Genomic DNA, 18,824 nt, shown 5'->3' with positions numbered 1-18,824 from the left:
GACGGTTAAGGTAAATGAGTTTGGTGGTGAATTAGTAGATTAACTGATTATTTACCACCAAACTCCTAATGAGGTCCAAAGTATTTCTGTGCACTTTTTGAGATTTTAATATAATGTTGTGGTGAACTGCTGTTTATAAAAAAGAGACAATGATGTTTAAGATTGACTGATAAAGTAAAAATGAATCCAGCAATTTAAAGTTGAGCTTTTTGCCTTTGTTGGTAGTTTTGCTGGTTTTAATTATTGACATTAGTTAAATATTTGCACTTTATTTGTACTTGAATATATATACAAATATATATATGAACTTTTGTCCTTAAAGGAAAACTCCTACAGACATCACCCTTTCTTGTATTTGTATTAACAAAAATAATGCATACAAAAAACACTCCCTTAATTTTTAACAAAAAGGTGGGGGTAAAAATATTTCCTTCCCCACCAGAGCAAGTTTTGGTTGGAAGTGTAGTGAAGTGAATTGTGCTAGGGCATCCTTTCAACTTAATGGACAAAAAGATGAGGGGAACCTACAAATGCAGTAAAAATGTGAGACCACCATATCCTCACATTCTCATTTCTTGATGCATAATGCACAGAGGGGTCTGTACATTTTCCTTCATGGGACAGCAGCAGCCCACATTTCTTCCCCACACTCAAATAGGAATGCAAATGCATTTCTAAAAGTTTTAAAAAACACATGGCATGGAGTATTGCAGACCTACTGCACATGTTATTTCTGAAATACTACATGTCTGGCATGACTTTACTGCTCTAGCAGCAGGAAAGTCATAAATCAAACATACCTATCCGAATCCAATATGCTGAAAGGTTAAGTACAGTATATGGTATTCAAAAAGACACTACCACCAAACTCATAAGGCCCCAGTGTCAATTACAATGTTACAGGATTTTCCAACTAAAATAGACATCAGGTCGGACATCAAATCTTAAAGCTGTGGAAGTGAGAGAGAATCCCAGGAAGAGGACACTGGTGACAATGAGCCGACAGCAATGAGGTGCGAGACAGAATCTCCCAGACAGACCCACAGTCCAGAGACGATCCCTTACATTGTTGAAGTTAATGGGGAGAACGGGAAGACCAGGTTACCAAAAGGGAATTGTTGTACAGTTCAAGAAACTCATCCCGGTACAAGAGAAGAAAAGTTTAATACAAAACTGATGAACTTATCTTGCTTTTATGTAAGAAAGAGAAGCATTGAAGTCCCTGAGAGGGAGAGAAAGCAACCTTGCATACTACTACCCTGGGAAAAGGGGTAGGTACTGTGAGAAACCAAAGGGTGTCTCCAACTTACTAGTCCCCCAGCATCTCTCTGTAAGGTGGCCAGAGCACGGCCATCACCTTTGGATCCAGACCCTGGGGGTTGACCAGTGCGGGAGGATCACTTGGGTGGGGGATCTTCAGGGAGTGGGGGTGAGGCAACTGATGGTGAGATCTAATATCCCTCCTTTTCCCGTGCCCATACCCCATCCTATTTTTTAGGATTCTCGAACGTCCCAACTCCCCCCTCCCTTTCTACACAAACACTGGGCAGAGGAAGATGGCGACTGAGAGTAAAGAGGCTAACGCTTACACATCTCATTAGACATGTCCTGTTAATCAGGTCAGGAACAGTCAGGCACTTGACCTTCATGAAATACATCTGATACACATTAGCTATACCCACACGAATAAAACGCACAACATAGAGACACACTTTGAGCAAGGTGAGACACAAGAACGAGCAGATCTTCCGGGGCACCCACTGAAGCAGGACGACCGATCGAGGGACGAGAGTGAAGGGTAGAGAAACCCTGAAGTTCCCTGCAGGAGGTCGTTGTTTCCGGTAAGCCATGAAGGAGACGCAGAGAAAGTCAAATGGCAGACAAGAAGAAGCCTGAATTGGATCCCAGGAGTGGTGTTTGAGTGACCCCAAACCAGAGGTGAAGTGTTCTGGATACTTACATTAGGCACTTAAAAATCAGACAGCCTGAATTCGGAAAATGCTCTGAGGGTGTATCTGAACAATGGGTTTGAGATCATCTTGGGGCAGCGCAGCTGCCTAAGCCCCATTCACATTAGCTACCCAGGTGATACATACATACATTTAATATATGTGTTTGTATTTTGCTTTATAGAGGTCTGAGGCCCATTTCATTATAACAAGGTGTTTCCTTTTGAGCTTTTCAGTTATTACATCATTTGAATGTTTGCTAAAGCATAGCACAGCTCTGTGGATGCATGCATGCTGTAATGACACAGCACATAAGGCAAACTACAAGGGAACATTCCACAACAAAATGTAGAACTCCTTAACTGTGCTGGAGTTTTTCTATGATTGTGAGCAGTAGAACGCAAGTGGCTTTTTTTTAATGGTAAAATGAATATTTCTGCTCTAGCACAGCAGTCTTGAGATATGGTACACAGAACTACAATACAGTATCTTTAGCAAGTGGTACAAAGCGAGGTACTCACAGCGTTCATTTCCTCCGCCTCTTTCTTTGACTTCTCTAGTGCGGCTTGAAGCTTGGCCTCTTTCTTGGCTTCTTGTGCCAGCTCAAACTTGCTGCTCAGATCACGTGGTGGCTTCACACTGTACTTCTTGAGGGTCTTCTTCTTGGAGTGCACAGAGGTCTGTGTGTGAAAAAGATTATATTGGGTACCCAACCTTAGAGTCCCACTAGCACTTCCTTACATTCCCTCCCTTCACAATCGCAATCGGCACATTCCTCACAGTACCGTCCAAGATTACTTCACGTTTACCCGTATACGTATTATGGGACCTCTACCAATTTCACCCAACCCTTCTTTCTCTACAACCTCCATGTCTTCCTCATTATCAATTGGGCTTCCAGCTGACCTACCTTCCAAGTGTCTAAGCTTCCTCCTCCACAATCTGCCCTATGTTCATGTACCTCCTACTCTTGAATATCCTTCTGCAGCTATAACTTTCAAATTCATAGGGTGCCTTCACTACTCATCATGGAGCAATCTTTACCCACACATATGGCCGTGCCTTCCCTGCCACACTCAGCAATGGCTTCACCAAGAAGACAGAGGTTAATGCCCAGTGCTGGGTTGACTCTCAGAGTATCTTCTCTGGCAATTGTGGTGGCTTCCATGAGATAGAACCCTCTCTTCTAGTTCTGTTGGCTTTTATCACCTCCTCTGGCTTCTTCAGCTGTGGGCAGTCTTCTGTGCTCTCGTCCATCAGGCACATCTCTTTGGTGGCATACCCTGACACGCAGTAAGCATCAAATCCGGCACCCAGAAGGAAAGAGCAAAGCAGAATGCTGAAGTCGAAGCAGTTGCCCCGCTGCATCTTCAATATAGTGCTTGGTGAGTACAAGTGTTTGGGCTGTAGGGAAGGAAAGTATAGCAAATGTGAGTAGGCAGCTTTTTACACCAGTGGGCAGCTCTGGTGTTTCACAGGGTTGCAAAATATATAACGAGGGAATGGTTGACTCTTACCGGCTCGATGGGTGGGTGCAGGAACTGAGCAGTGAGATATTGAGCCAAAAATGTGGCACACTCCTCCCAGGCATAGAGTTCCGGGTACGGCAGCAGTGTTGGCCTCAGGGTTGTGCTCACAAACTTCTGTAATCAAAAGAAAGATGTGTGAGGAGAGGCTATACACAAGAAAACGGTGTTCTCCTTAGTGTAGTAAGTTTGACATGTGCACTCCGACACAGCAGTGCAGTGAACACCCCCCGTCTGAAATATAATGACTAAAACACCCAACAACCTCTCACATACTCAGTCAAAACTGTGTTGCTTGAGCAGCTGGCACAACAATGTAATTCCTGCACTCCAACAGAACAATGTGGTTTGCATGTTGTATTCAAACAATGTAGCATTTCCAAAGAGCTTACATTCCCCCAGCATAGAATGTGAATTACAAACCTGGACAGAGCATGAAGGGGTAAACGCCCGATCAAAGCTATGTGGTTTACACACACTGACAGAACAACGTGAATTACGCAGTTGATCAAATAAGGGGCTTACACACCCCAAGAAAGCTACACTAGAGGACAATTTGGTGTAAACACCCTAGCAGGATAATGAGACTTTTACATGATCACAAATGGAACAAAAGACAGAAGCACAAGATCTACACCCTAACAGCACAATGTGACCTGCAAACACTAACAAACAGAACAATAGAAGATGCAGATTTAGACCCCAAGAGGACAATGTGAATAAGGCAGAGGCAGAGGCAAGTCAATAAAACGTGACTTATATGTTGGGACGAAAATGTGACATGCAAACACTGAAAGATCAATAGAAGATTGAGATTTATTCCCCAGAGAGAACAATGGGGCAAACACACACCATCAGGACAATGTGACCTCACTATGCTAATAGACAAAGCAATAGAATATTGAGATGGACTCCTTGGGAGGACAATGGGCTTCACTACGGGTTTGGTGGTAAATTGGCAGTAAAACAGCCGATATACCACCACAATCATATCCTGTTACTGCCACTAAGTCCCATGGACCTACCCACTGCATTACATTTATGTTAAGTTGATTTATACAACACACCACTGCCATTTCCATGGTCTCCAGGATTCTCTTGGCTCTGTAAGGTAAAGTAGGGTGGGTTGGTTAGTGAGAGCGAGAAGGATAGGATATGGGTTGTGCTCATCTGTTGATGAGTCTAGAATAGAGCACGCAGAGCCATGGATCTCTTGTCTAGGGCCGAGCCAGAGCGGAGCCAGGGTTTCTGGCCTGGCTCTTAGGGCCAAACATGAGCTGAGCCAGGGAAATTGATGCACGGGACAGGGTAGAAGGCAGGGTCCTGGGGGACGGTGGGGGGGGGGGTCTGTGACAGGGACTGGGGGTGTAGAAAAGAGGCAGAGTATTGAAGGGGTATGTGAGGGGTCTGGGGGCTGAGAAAAGCGGTATGATGGGGTTTGGGAGCTGAGAAAGGGGGTCTGAGGAGACATGGGGCCAAGCAAAGGGGTTTGAGGGGACTAGGGGCCAAGCAAAGGGGTGTAAGGGGGTTATGGGCAGAGCAAAGGGGTGCGAGCTGGCTAGGGCCCAAGCAAAGGGTTTGCGAGAGGGCTGGGAGCCAAGCAAAGGGGTGTCAGGGGCTAGAGGCCAAGCCAAGGGGCACAGGGTGGCTAGGGGCCAAGCCAAGGGGTGCAAGGGGGCTAGGGGCCAAGCAAACGGGTGCAAGGGGGCTAGGGGCCAAGCAAACGGGTGCAAGGGGGATAGGGGCCAAGCAAAGCGGTGCAAGGGGGCTAGGGGGCCAAACAAAGGGGTGTGGGGCTAGGATCTTTGCAAAGGGGAGCGACGGGGCTAGGGTCCAAGCCAAGATGTGCAAAAGGGGCTAGGGGCCAAGCCAAGATGTGCAAGGGGGCTAGGGGCCAAGCCAAGGGGTTCATGGGGGCTAGGGGCCAAGCCAAGGGGTTCATGGGGGCTAGGGGCCAAGTCAAGGGGTGTGGGGAAGCTTGGAGCTGAGCAAAGGGGTGTGAGGGGACATGGGGCCAAGCAAAGGGGTGCAAGGGGACATGGGGCTGAGCAAAGGGGGGGGGCAGGAGACTAGGGGCTGAGCAATGCGGTGCTAGGGGGTTAAGGGCTGAGCAAAGGGGTCAGAGGGGGCTAGGGGCCAAGCAAAGGGTTGTGAGAGTGCTAGGAGCCAAGCAACTGGGCATGGGGGGGGGGCTAGTGGCCAAGTCAAGGGGAACAAGGGGGCTAGGGGGCCAAGCCAAGGGGCACAAGGGGGCTAGGGGCCAAGCCAAAGGGGAACAAAGGGGCTAGGGGCAAAGCCAAGAGGTGCACGTGGGCTAGGGGCCAAGCAAACAGGTATGGGTGCTAGGGGCTGAGCAAAGGGGTGCAAGAGGACAAGGGGCCGAACAAAGGCGTGCGAGGGGGGTAGGGGCTGAGCAAAGGAGTGCGAGGGGGCTAGGGGCCAAGCCAAGGAGTGCAAGGGGCTAGGGGCCAAGCCAAGGGGTGCAAGGGAGCTAGGGGCCAAGCCAAGGGGTGCAAGGGGGCTAGGGGCCAAGCCAGGGGGTTGGAGGGGGCTAGGGGCCAACCAAAGCAGTATTAGGAGGCTTGGGGCTGAGCAAAGGGGTACAAGTGCACATGAGCCAAGCAAAGTGGTGTGAGGGAACATGATGCTGAGTAAAGGGGTTCTAGGGTGCTCGGGCCAAGCAATGGGGCGCTAGGGGCCAAGCAAAGTGGTATGAGGGGGTTAGGGGGCCAAGCAAAGTGGGGTGATGTGGTTTGGGGGACCGGGAAAAGCAGTTGGGGACTGAGAAAAGTGGTCTGAGCTGTTGTGGCTGAGAAAAACAGTGTGAGGGGGCCGAGAAAAGCAGTGAGAGGGATTGGGACGAGAAAAGGTTGGCGAGGGCCCTTAGGGGCCGAGAAAAGCCATAACATGGGGCAGAGAGAGAGAGGGTTGCACTGATGATATTGCAAGAAAAGGGACTAGTGGCTAGGAAAGGTATCCAGGTTACAGTAGCCTGAGAACCCAAGTGTACAAATACCCTATGAAAGAGGGAAAGATAGAGCCATGAACACTTTGAATTAGGGCTGAGAAAGCAACAGAAGTTGCAGAACTTTGACAGAACAGGGAAGACAGCCAATATGACGAATCCAAGGATATCATCCCTGTTTCCCTAGGGGGAGCCCCTTCCCATGGGAGATAAGCCCCTCGTTAGTCCATGGGGGTGGTACTCAGTGGGTGGATCTCATGGGAGGGAAGTCGCCCTGTGGGACCAGGGATGATTATCAGGGAAGAATATTCCCTGAATATCCCCACCCTCCCTCATCTCCCTACACTTTACGTGGTAACATGATTCCACACTCTTCCATGCACATATGTAGAGCATCCAAACATCCTCCAAAGTACTGAGACAAGGAAGAGTAGGGACTCTCAGTAGGAATCCTGCAAAAGTACTGAGACGAAGAAGATTGCAAGCAACCCAGTTAAGATGAATAACATCAGCACTGGGACAAAAAAGAGTTGCAGAGTAATGGAGAGTTCTCCGTGGAACCAACTCCAGCACTCTAGTCAATATGGACAATCAGTAAGCTGGTGATACATAAAAGGGAAGAAGGAATGAAGAGTTTGGTCAGCCCTCCCTTCGAGGAGCCGCACGCAGGTCGGAAGAGCAGAGAAGAGAGACCAGAGGAACTGACCGAGGCGTGAGGCAAGAAGTGGAAGCCTCCAAAAAGGGGTGAAAGAAGAAGGACCCTCTGCCCTACTGAAAACAGAACACGGAGGTCTGCCTGAGAGAAGGGGCCATACTGCGCGTGCCGGCAAAGTAGCAGCAAGCAACAGCTACGTAGATGCTGTGGCTGGGCGGATGATGTGGAGAGCATGGGTGGAAGAGTTCAACTCCTGGAGCCGGCTGGAGCCTGGAATTAAGCTCCCTGAAGGTAGGGGCTTGCCCGGGCTAGCTGGTGGGAACAGAGGATAGATCTGTGAATCCCTTAAGAAGGGTAAAAGTACCATGGAGTTCAAGGCTGGGAGGGAAGCCTGTGAGAGAGACTTTAAAGGAACAACTGCATATGAAGTGGGGGTCTGGGACACTAAGTACAAGAAAGAGTATGAAGAAATAATTACAGATGGAACAAATGTGTGGAACCCCAAATACAGAGATGCTATTACAACCACTATATAAACAATAGCAGTGCCTAGCATAATAGTGAACCATGTCTGCTATACTAACTAAATAAGCCATAGTTTGAACAATTGTAGTACCTGGCAGGATAGTGAACCAGGTCTATTTTACAAATAACAAAGAAGCTGGAAACCAACCAGAGGAAGGGAGTCATTCCCCCTGTGGATACAAGAAGCTGCAAAGAAGCCAGAGGTAAATCCTAAAAAAGTCTGAAAAAGACTAGGGGAAGGGAGAGATTCCTCCACCATTTGCTAAACTGACTGAAAGTGTGAGAAAGACCAGGGGAGGAGAGATATTCCCCAACAGCTTGTTGAACTATATACAAAGTCTAAGAAAAGACCCGGGGAATTATTCCCCCATCATTTGTTGAGTTATCGCAGTGAGTCCAAGTAGAGCCAGTGGGAAGGGAGCCACTCCCCTGGTATTGTGAATAGAATAAGTTATTTAAAGAGACTTTCTTTTCTGTGCCTGCCATTGACAGAGAAATCCTCCAAGAGAACTGTTAGAACTTTTTGTTTATCCAATCTGGAGGACATGTCCCATCACCAGGAGGTGAACACACAGCCTCAGTCCAGAAGAAGGGAGTCACTCTTCGGGACTAAGAAGATCCTAATTTGTCCTTAGTTAAGAGTGTAAGGGGCGGAAATAGGTTTTGACACAGAGCGATGGACTATTTGCTTTAGACGGACATCCTGACCGAGTCCTTGGTAGTTAGTTGGGGCAGGGAAACCCCTCTTAGTGTAAGGGACAGATAGGTTTCCTATGTTATTTGGACTCAAATAAAAGTCTATAACTCCAACAATGCCACCTGGGTGTCGGTCTCCTTCTTCAGCACCCTTGCACCACCCTATGTGAAATAACTTGGGTGAAAGAAAACAACCTATCAGGGGATTACAGGAATTCGGGGTGTCTCAACGCTTCAAAGGTGAAAGTGTTTTTATTGACAAGAAATCCTCAAGGAATGGAAATGTTCAAAACAAGAGACAGTTTTCTTTGTAAAAAGGAGAGAGTGAAACCAATAACTTAATACAAAAACTGGGAAGAATATCCTGCTCTGTGAAGGCTGAGAACAAGTCAAGAATAAGTGGGGAAGGGAGAAGTCCTGGTGAGGCTACTGTACAAAGTCTACCCTTTTTAGTTAGGTATTTGCTAAAGTGGTAGGGCCAGTTAGTTGGATAGGATTCAGACTGAAGAGCTTAATTTGGACTTTGACATCAGCATTAGCTTTTAGTTTTTCTGGGTTGGGAACCTCTCTCATAGTGATAGGGCTAATTAGGCATTTTGGTTATTTTAATTTAATAAAGCTACTTGAATATGACCTCTAATCACCTGAGTACTTTTTCTGGTTCACCCAAGGGCCCTTCGTTTTATAATGCTCTCCCTGGGTTGGGCTTTGAGTGAGTGTCAGAAGCTGTGTTGGGCAAGTGGGTCAGGGTTGGGATTGACTGCTGCTCCTGGGGGCACCTGGCCTCACTTTGGTCCTAGGGGGCAGGATAAACTTTAATTTTGTCTGTTTGCCATCTATGATTTCATTCCTCTCTACCCCTCTGTAGGGCTACCTGTACAGGGCCCTGGTCTTGTATTCCCACAGCGTGTGTTTCACAGGTTGGAATCTCTTTGGGTAGGTTAGGACTTCCTGAAAGTATAGGAATTGTTTGCTTATGGTGTACGTGCAACATTGTATCCTTGATGAGGGAATGCTCTGCTGGGAAACAATCCGTAACTTTGACTCACACTCGGGTAAACCCGCTGTCGGAAACGCAGAATCTTGCTAGTTTGTATAAAGTACGGGTCCCCACCGCTTGTGGATCATCCCGCAAACTTGTGGATCATCCCGCAAACTTGCAACATTGCATACAACATGGTCCAGAGGAGCTCATAGAGTGTGGCGTCAGGGCTCTAGTATAACTTGTTCGATACTGCTCACTGAATTGAAACAGTATCAGGACCAACATTACCATTGGCATGTTTATGAAATTGACACTGGATAAAGTGAAGTGTTTGGTTTTCCCTTTGAGGGTTTTGCCACAATCTACACCCTAACAAATTATAAACATGGTACAATGGACAGGAGCTGTATATGGTTCAGAGAGTTCATCTATGAGACTATTACAGGGTTGTGGATATGACAGCAATCTATGTATTCAACAGACTTTATGTCTGATGCAGCAACAGGAGGCAATATTTGAGCACAGAAATCACTTTGCATATGCAACACTTTCTGAAGATATATGGCATGCAGATATTGGAAACAGTATTGGAAGATTAATCTATGGATGAAATATCTTTCTATTGATATAAGATGACCAGAGAGGATCATACACCTGAGACAGAGCTGGTCGAGTCTTTAACCCAAGACATCGAAACCAAGAAGTGGATAGGACCATTTCACCTAATGTGAGTTATTGACAGACCTTTGCATTCTTGGTTGCCCCAAAGGCATTTTGTTATTTAGGGATTGTCAGGGTTCCGCAGGGAAAGTGCCCCAAAAAGCGGGTGAGAGTGGTACACAGAGTAAGGGGGTGTTTTGTACACATGAGGTACACAAGAGGTTTGTTGTTAGTGAAAAGATGAGTGAATGAGAAGCACCTGTGAAACATTATTTCCTTGGCTCACATTCCATCAGGAAGCTGGAGCTATCCCATTATAAGATGACGGGAACATTTCACAACACTGATTGGTGAGAGGTTCACTGTGAGGTAGAGTGGAATCTTGAGAAAGATTCTGAACTGCCATTCACCCAGGACATGGACCATGATGGACAGAGACGGCGAGAACCAAGTAACAATCCAGAGTATGAGCTGAAGGGTAAGTGAAATAGTGTATCGTTTTTTTATTGTTCAGTTATGGCTATATCTAGTTTGACATGATTTTAATAGCCAGCTAGTATTGTTTTTGTGCTAGTAAAGGTTTGTAATGAAATGTTAACAATTTATACCTACGCTTATGAAGGCAACGGCAATGTGCAAAGATTAAAACAGATTAAGGCTGCGCAGGTGCTTCAGCTAAGTGCAAGTCTCTGTCGGCGTGTGGCATGCAGCGGTTCATTTGATCAGCAGAGCCAGTGGGCAGCTTAGAGTAAAGCACCATTGTGCCCGCGTGAGCGTGACCTGAATCTCGGCAGCTAAAGGAAGTAGAGCACAGTGCGCGGTGAATTACAAAATGAACAATACGGCTGCTTAGGCACAGCTGTGCAGGAAATTCAAAAATAAAACTAGGTTTCTCAAGAGCGTGGGTGCTCGGTGAAAAATGCAGGAGCGCAGTGAAGTACCTAAAGGCAAACAGGAAGTCTGTTGTAGTTAGCACGGGCAGCATGGTGAATTTTCACTAGAACTCAGGAGAATAAGATAGACAAAAAAGGGTGCAGTTATTAATACAAAATATCACATCACCGTACACCAGAGAAAAGACATTACTGAACACAAGAAAGACTTCAAACAAATGTAAATAATGTACTCTTTAACAGAAGATCTCAACATAGTTAGAGGTGACATGCAAAACAGCGAATAACCTTGTTGAGAAGTCGTAGCAGAGAAAGTAAGTAGGGCCTTTCAGCATATTGAGGAGGCAGTCAGGTGATTGGGAGAAACAATAATCAGGTATCTTAGAGAATAACTGGGTTGATGAGTAGTCAGGAGTATAACAGCCTTGTGTTTATTTTTAGGTCTGAGCTGATTTCATGTCATTGGCCAGTGAACAGGGAGGGCAGCAAGCAGAGATCTGACATTTTTGCTTTATTTTATCCACTCCCCCCCCCCGCAACCCCCCCAGAGGTGTCAGATCTGCAATAGTAACTCAAAGGTTGCATGTTTGGAGTTCATCTTCAACCTCTGTGGGATTGTTAAAATGGGACCCGACAGGATGAAAGGCCAACATTGATTATCCTGCCTGGGTTGAAATGGATCCCGAACAAGAGTTTACGTTGAATATGTTGAACAAGTTGGGGAAAATGAGGGAACATAAGGGAAGTACGTCACGCAAGGATACCCTACTTCTTAATTACAAAATTACAAAATTAGCTGAACACAGAATCCAGCAGGCCATTCAACTTCAGTACTAGTCGCAGAACTTTAACCCCCAGAGTTATACCCAGAGACAGTAGTTGGGTTACTAAATAAAGACAAGACTAAAGAACAAGGAGTTACTCCATCCCATTGTTCAGGGTTATCGTATTTATCGTATTTAACAACTTCATTCACCGCACATGAAAGTTTTGGAGGGGAACAGCGGAAATGTAAGACCTTTTTGATGCAGTGAGAATTGCATTTTCCTTGCCAGCCGGAATCGTTTCCATGGAGGCAACTAAGGTGGCATTCATGACATCTCATTTGTCTGGAGAGGCCGAAGCTTGGTCAGTTCCCTTGGTGGGTAGGGGTGGCTCTGGGTTATATAGTTTGGCTCAATTTAAAACAGAGCTCAGCAAAATGTTTGTTCTGCGTACACAATCACAGTAGGAGAGTGGCTAGAGTTGCGGCAAGGGAGTAGAAATCTAGTTACTTATATTACCATATTTCGGGCCTTGGTTTTAGAGAGTGGATGGCCAGAAGAGAAAAAAGCCTCCCTCTTCTATAGAGGACTATGGCGCGATTTGAAGGACGCATTAGTTGTTATTGCTGATAGGCCAACATCCTATGAGGCGTTGCTACATCTGGTAATGCAGATAGAGGTTAGATCAAGTGAAAGGAGGTTAGGGTGCAGAAGAAGCATTTCTGAAGGTGTGACGTGGGGAAGAAGTGAAAGGCCAAAGGTTGAGATAGCTGAGAAGGGTATCAAGGGCCCAGTGAGAGAAAGTCAGATAAGATCCCCTTTGTCCAAGGAGGAGAAGGAGAGGCAAAAGGGAAAATCTTTGTTTATATTGCGGTGACAGAAACCATTTAGTGGGAAGATGCCCTTGGACACCCCAAAGGTTCTCATCCTTTCCAGCTAGAGGACAACTGGTGGGAACATGTTACAGGACGACAGTGCCACATGTTACTCTGAACGTATCCTTATATTGGGAAGGCAAGTTAAGGTGTGGTGGTCTGTGTGTGTTAGATTCAGGAACGACTGGGAAGTATATGGCTAAAAATTTGGCAGCTCATCTTGGGGTTCCAATAGCTTGTAAGGAGTTCCCAGAACAGATTAGAACATTGGACGGTACTCAACTGTCATCCGGCCTAATTACCCAAGAAACTCCTCAGCTGGGTCTAGGTATTGCAGGGAGACATTGGGAGGAAATTGCGTTTGAAGGTATAGGTGCTCCTCAGTTGCAAATTATCCAGTGGAATTAAACTCAGAGTTTTGTCAAGGGAAATATCTTTTGAAGAGTAAACAGGGGTATTGTTTAAGGGGGAACTAGAGATAGGAGCTTGTTTGGCTGGAGGTGCAATTGGAGAACATTCAGTGGGTGTCACGATTCGCTCCCTTAGCTCCTGTTCCCACCACTTGGGGGCATGATTTGGGGTTTATTCCCTACTGGACTTTCCTTCCGAACCTTATGCTACCGTGCTGTGATGAAGTGGGAGCGCTAAATCTTTATTTTCCAAACTACTTCCCTTCCAGGTCCATTCCAGGTTTTTGGCCGCCAGCATGCTGCTTTAATCAAATGAATATGCTTCCCAGAATTCCTGGCCCACTGCTTCATCTCCACCCTTGCAGGACAAGGTTGGGTGGAGGATAGGCAACACCTGTGGCTGCAGGTGCAGCAAGCAGCACACCTGAGGTGTGTGCGCGTTAAGCAGCTTTAAAAGCCAAAGTGTGCTTCAGTTGAGCGCTGGTCATTGATGCAGTGTTCCTGTTTGTGACTGGTCCCTTGATCCTGGTTCTTAGCTTTCTGCCTAGTTCCTAGTTCCTAGTTTCTATTTCTTGTTCCTTCTTCCCTGGATTTCGAATTTAATGTGCTTAATTGATTTCTGCTTCCTAGATTCCCTTTCTGTCTTCCTCTGTTTGCAGGTAGCATTTGTCAGTGCTTTCCTTGTTGGTGCAGCCCGGTTTGCCTGTGTGTTCTATATTTCTTTGACTTTGCCCTTTGCTGCTGTAAACCTTGATGCTTTAGTCTTTCTTCCTTATAGATTTAGCTTCCTGCCTTTTTCCTTGGATGTGTGGGGGAGGTTTGCCTCTGTAATTACGTTTTCTCTGCTCCTGTTCCTTTACTTTCTCTTGGAATCCATTCCAGGTTTTCCCTTGCACTTTTGCATTTATTTTCCCATTGATTATTAGGTGTGGTGTGCTGTTGTAGCTAGCTCCTGTGTGAATGCCTGTTTTCCTCACTATTCTGTAATCACTATTCCTACTTGCCCCTTGTCTTGAGTCTTATGTATTTAGTTATCCTCACATTGCTGTTATAGCCTTTCTGGGTCCCTGTTTGATCAACAGGGTTCGTGGGCTTGCTGACATTCAAGTGGTATTTATTGTCCTTGCGAGTACTGTTTTTAAGTTACCTTATTCAATACCACAAAGAGTGTTAGCTCACAGATCCTGTCGTTGCTTGGCCTTTACGCGGGCTTAGTGCTGTCAGTACCTGTAACAGCAATTGTGGGTAAGGAGCTTGCCGACTTTCCTTGTAACCATAAGGAGCTTCTAAGTGCTTACCCCACATCCCTTTTTATATATATGTATTGTTGTCACACTCTATTTCCACTGCTGGGTTTTAGTATACATGTGTCTTGGTTCCTGTGTGCATGTTGTTTGACTCAAAGCTATTCACAGTCTGATCTTGTGCACATTTCCTTTGCCATATTCACTGCCTTTGTACTCACCTGACAGTGGTACCACCTCATCGCTCCTATGATTGCAAAATTGATTTAGAAGACGGGGCACCAATTCCTTGTAGGAGGATCTATGCATTAAGCAGGAAGGAAAACGAACATCTAAAACAATATCCGAAAGAAATTGTGCAACAAGGTTTCATTAGACATCCCCAGACTCTGGCTGCTTCACCTTTGTTTTTTTACCAAAGAAAGATAACCTTTGAAAACAGACTAAAGAGCCTTAAACAAAATTACAGTGAAGAATCGTTACCCTCTTCCATTAATATCAGGGATGCTGGACAGGATTCAGGGGGCAAGGATCTTCACAAAGCTGGATCCAAGAGAAGCTTAACAGAGATGGAGGTGAATGTAAGACAGAATTCAGGACTATGCTTGGTCTTGTAAGGGTGCAGAATTAAGGCTCAGACATAATGGTGGCATGTTTCTGGACATAAACATTGATTAAATAATGCAAGGTTGGAACAATGCACTAAAACTAAGAGGGATTTCCCTACCGCAAAGGAAACTAGTGAAATTGTCAGGAAATCTGAAAATAAAGAGTATGTGATGGTTGTGCCCAAAAGCCTGCTTCTGTCCCTAACACCAATAATTTAAAAAACTGCAAGAATTATCTCTTCTCAAAGTAAAAAGTGTTTAATGTGTTTTCAACCAACATAAAAGTTCCCAGTGTTTTCTCTATAATATAATGTTCCAAAACATAAGTTCCTAATGCTGGGGTTATGCCCCTTTCCCTAGACTTCTTCTTGTCAAATGTTCATTCCTTTTAGGCTCTTGGGGCCCTTTTCTTTTAGGTAAAATGTTACTGAGTAATTGACAAGATAATATGTCTTGTGCTTCTTTATCCTATCCACTTGGTACAATTTGTCATCACGCATAGGACTCCTTTTGTCAGTTCCAGGGGTTTTTAGCCTCTTGCTTTAAACCTCATGTAGGGCTGCGAGTCCCAGACTCACAGGTGTACGTTTTATGTGGTTGGTTCACTCTCCCACCAAGCATATACCTCTCTTGGCTTTTCTTTATTTATATTCAGGGTCCCAGCACTCTGGTTTTCATTCCCTTATTTGGGTGCGGGTCCCAGACTCACAATTCTTTGTTGTATGCACTTGGTTCGCTCTCCTGCCAAGTGCATAAGTCTCTCAGGATCCCAGGTTTTCTGTTTCTTGATCTCTGGTTTGGGTGCAAGTCCCAGACTCGCACCCAAACCAGAGATCAAGAAACAGAAAACAGAAACAGACTCGCGCAACTGCATTGCTTGCATTTGGTTCACTCTCCTGCCAAGTACTTAAGTCTGTCAGGGTCCCAGACACTCTGTTTCTTGCTCTCCTATTTGGGTGTGGGTCCCAGACTCTCACTTCTTAGTTGTACACACTTGGTTCACTCTCCTGCCAAGTGTACAAGTCTCCCAGGGTCCCAGACCCTCTTGTTCCAGCTTTACATTGCTTCCCTGGACCCCCTGTACCTCCCGGAGAACCCATGTATCCATTTTCTTCCTTCTGACAGGTGTCTGCGGTTCCTGGACAGCGCAGTCCTTCTGTGAGGCACTGGCAGCATTTGGAGTCACAGCAGGGTCTACGCCGGCTCTCCGGTATCACAACGCTTCCCGACTGCACGTTCTCCTTCTTGCACACGTCGCCGGCGCTTAGGACGCGGGGGGGATTGGGAGGGGGTGGATTTGCTTCTCTTCATCTCAGTGCTGTCCCTCCTGCTGCTCATGGCGGCTGTTTTTCTGCATGGCTCACGCTGTTCTCCTTGTGAGGGCCGCTCGCTCTCATTGGCTCCCAAGCTGATGTGGAACCTCTCCATTCTCCAGAGACTGCTGATGTTCAAAGGTTCCCCCTCTTTCTGGCTGATGCAATAATCCATAGCTCCTTCTGTTCCAACACAGGATTCCTGCTCCTTTCCCCTCCAGGTATGGCTAGCCTCACACTTCCTAAGTCCCTCTTCCCTTTTATACTGGCTCTGGCCAATAAGACTTGGAGAAACACTAGACTGCTTAACATGGTTCCCATAGGAAATCCTCATGCCTCCACACTTCTCCCTCGTCACAGTATTATCATATGACTCCCTTGTGAGTCATTGGGGGTCTTCTTCATTACATTACTAGGAAAGGGATCTTCACTTAGGTACCTCCTATTCTTCCTCGTCCCAGTACTTTCTAGGGGAATGGTAGGGTGACTATAACTTATGCGCTTACTAGCAGTACCACCCGGCCTTGCATGGGCCTGTAGCTGATATGCATGTGGGGGTTTGCCATAACCTTGTGTATGTCATAGCTTCCTAGTTTTGAAAAAACGCAAAATCATCAATTTCCTGAAATCATATATACTGATGGCACATGGCTGTACCCCGCCCGCTGCAGGGCAAATCGGTGGGGTTGGTCAGATTTCACCATCACCAGTACACCCAGACTGGTATGCCAACCTCGGGCCAATATTTCAGCCCACCAACTGTTGTGGGCTGCAGCCAACAATCGCAAACCGTCAATCTCCCAAAAGCGCCTATACTGATAGCACAGGGCCGGCTACCATGCTGTGCAGGGCAAATGGGTGTGGTTGGTCAAATTTCACTATGGCCAGTACCCCCCAGACCGGTATGCCGACCTTAGCCAAGATTTAAGCCCATCAACTGTTATGGGACTAGAGCCAACCCCAAACATACAAACAAACTTTCACAAATATATATATATATATATATATATATATATATATATAAATTAGGGAAGGGGCTGTTCTTAGGGTTGTATTAAGGGGGTCTAGGGTCACTTGATTGGTGGGGATACCATGTTCTCTGGGGATGGTTTTCCCTTCCTCTTCCATGTAATCCTACCCGGTGCACCACCCCCAGGGGCGATTATTGTTCTGTGGACGCAGTGCCCTGGCCCCATGGAAAAGTGCTCTTCTAGGGGAAAAAGGGATGACAACCTCAGATTTGTTCCAGTCTTTATGAATAGCAAGTCATGCCATTTGGCCTTTCTAACGCTCCGCAAGTCTTCCAGTTTTTCATCAACGAAATGCTTCCTGAATACTTAGATATTTTTGTTGTGGTCTATATGAACAATATTCTGATATTCTCTAAAGACCTAACCCAACATGAAGATCCGGTCCGGAAGGCATCAGAAAAGTTGGGTACAGTTTTGAGGATTGTAATCTCGCCAGAAGGTCTGGAAATGGATACTTGTAAGATTCAGGCAGTCAAGGACTGGCCAACACCCACTTGTGTTAAGAACATTGAAAGTTTCATAGGTCATGCAAAATTTTATAGTAGGTTCATTCGAGATTTCTCTCAAGTAGTGACCCCAATTACCAGGCTCCTCAAAAAGGGGTGACATTTGATTTGACTGTCAAAGAAGAGAAAGCTCCCTTAACTGCTTGGCTATTATGCAAATAGGACGAGCATACTCATCCGCAGCACTTATGCGGTTAAAGAACAAATTCCCCACTGGGCAAATTCTTTTACATCCTAAAGTGTGTGGTAGGTCAGAAGAAGAAGACAGATCAGAATTTGCCATTTCAAGAAGTATTCCAAAATAATAAAAAATGCCTCCCTTTCCCTAATCTATGGGTTGCCCTACCTAACACAACTAAACTAGAGTGCCTGTCGTAAATAGTAAAGTCCGCAACCAGAAAGTCTGTCCTCTGTCCACAACTACCTAAACTGACCCTACCACTAATAATACACAACAAAGGACCAGGAGAATGACTCCTGCGTGGAGCAAGGAATGAGACACAGACACAGAGGTCTCATGTTTTTGGTTATAAACTTGTATTAAATGATAAAGGGTTGGTAAATGCCTCACTATCTCTAATATATGAGGAGTTTCCCTACCTCAACCGAAACAGATGGGTCTGTCTTTTGTCTAGATGTCCAAAGCAAACATATGTCATGTGACTGAAATCATATGCTGGCCCTCGCACTGTAAAACTAAATCTAAGGTGCAAAGGATATTGGGCCTCATTACAAGGTTGCCGGTCTGGAAACAATGGTACTGGTAAGCTTGCCGGTACCATTGTTTCCAGACCGGCAAACTACGAGTTCTGCGAGCGGGTGCCTTTCAGCCCGCCAGGTCTGACCTGGCGGGTGGAACGACACCCGCTTGCAGACCTTGACGGATGCACCGGCACCATTCATGAATGGTGCCGGTGCATCCATCCTCCCCATTCCCATTGAGTCCAATGGGACTCGAATGGGGAGTAATATTTTCCAATGAGGAATTACCGGGACCGCTACCGCCGGACTCATAATGAGGCCCATTTTCTTTGATTCTCAAAGTGTACAAGTGTTCAAATCCAACAAATGTATACATCCAACCAAAAGGATCCAAGCGGACAATGTTCACAGTTCCAGAGAATGGCTCCTTCCCCAGATTCCTTTTCTCTAAAACACAAAATTCTGACAAAGAATAAACAAGTTCCTTGTAACCCAAGAGGATAAATCTCTCCTCTTG

At 45.9% G+C, this 18,824-nt stretch overlaps 1 protein-coding gene across 1 annotated transcript in view; it reads right to left on the bottom strand.

Annotated features, from left to right (window-relative positions):
- The window catches only part of DRC7 (dynein regulatory complex subunit 7), an 862,568-nt gene that overhangs the window by 688,802 nt on the left and 154,942 nt on the right, over positions 1-18,824 (bottom strand). The window contains exons 4-6 of the mRNA XM_069654252.1: positions 3,467-3,592; positions 3,159-3,353; positions 2,471-2,629 (exon numbers count right to left, since the gene is read on the bottom strand). Of these exons, the coding sequence (XP_069510353.1) occupies positions 2,471-2,629; positions 3,159-3,353; positions 3,467-3,592 (480 nt within the window). The remainder of the gene's footprint in view (positions 1-2,470; positions 2,630-3,158; positions 3,354-3,466; positions 3,593-18,824) is intronic.

Source organism: Ambystoma mexicanum, chromosome 1p (genome assembly GCF_040938575.1).
Source record: "Ambystoma mexicanum isolate Mex_15411 chromosome 1p, UKY_AmexF1_1, whole genome shotgun sequence".
Lineage (NCBI taxonomy): Eukaryota > Metazoa > Chordata > Amphibia > Caudata > Ambystomatidae > Ambystoma > Ambystoma mexicanum.
This window is presented reverse-complemented; position numbering and strand designations above follow the sequence as displayed.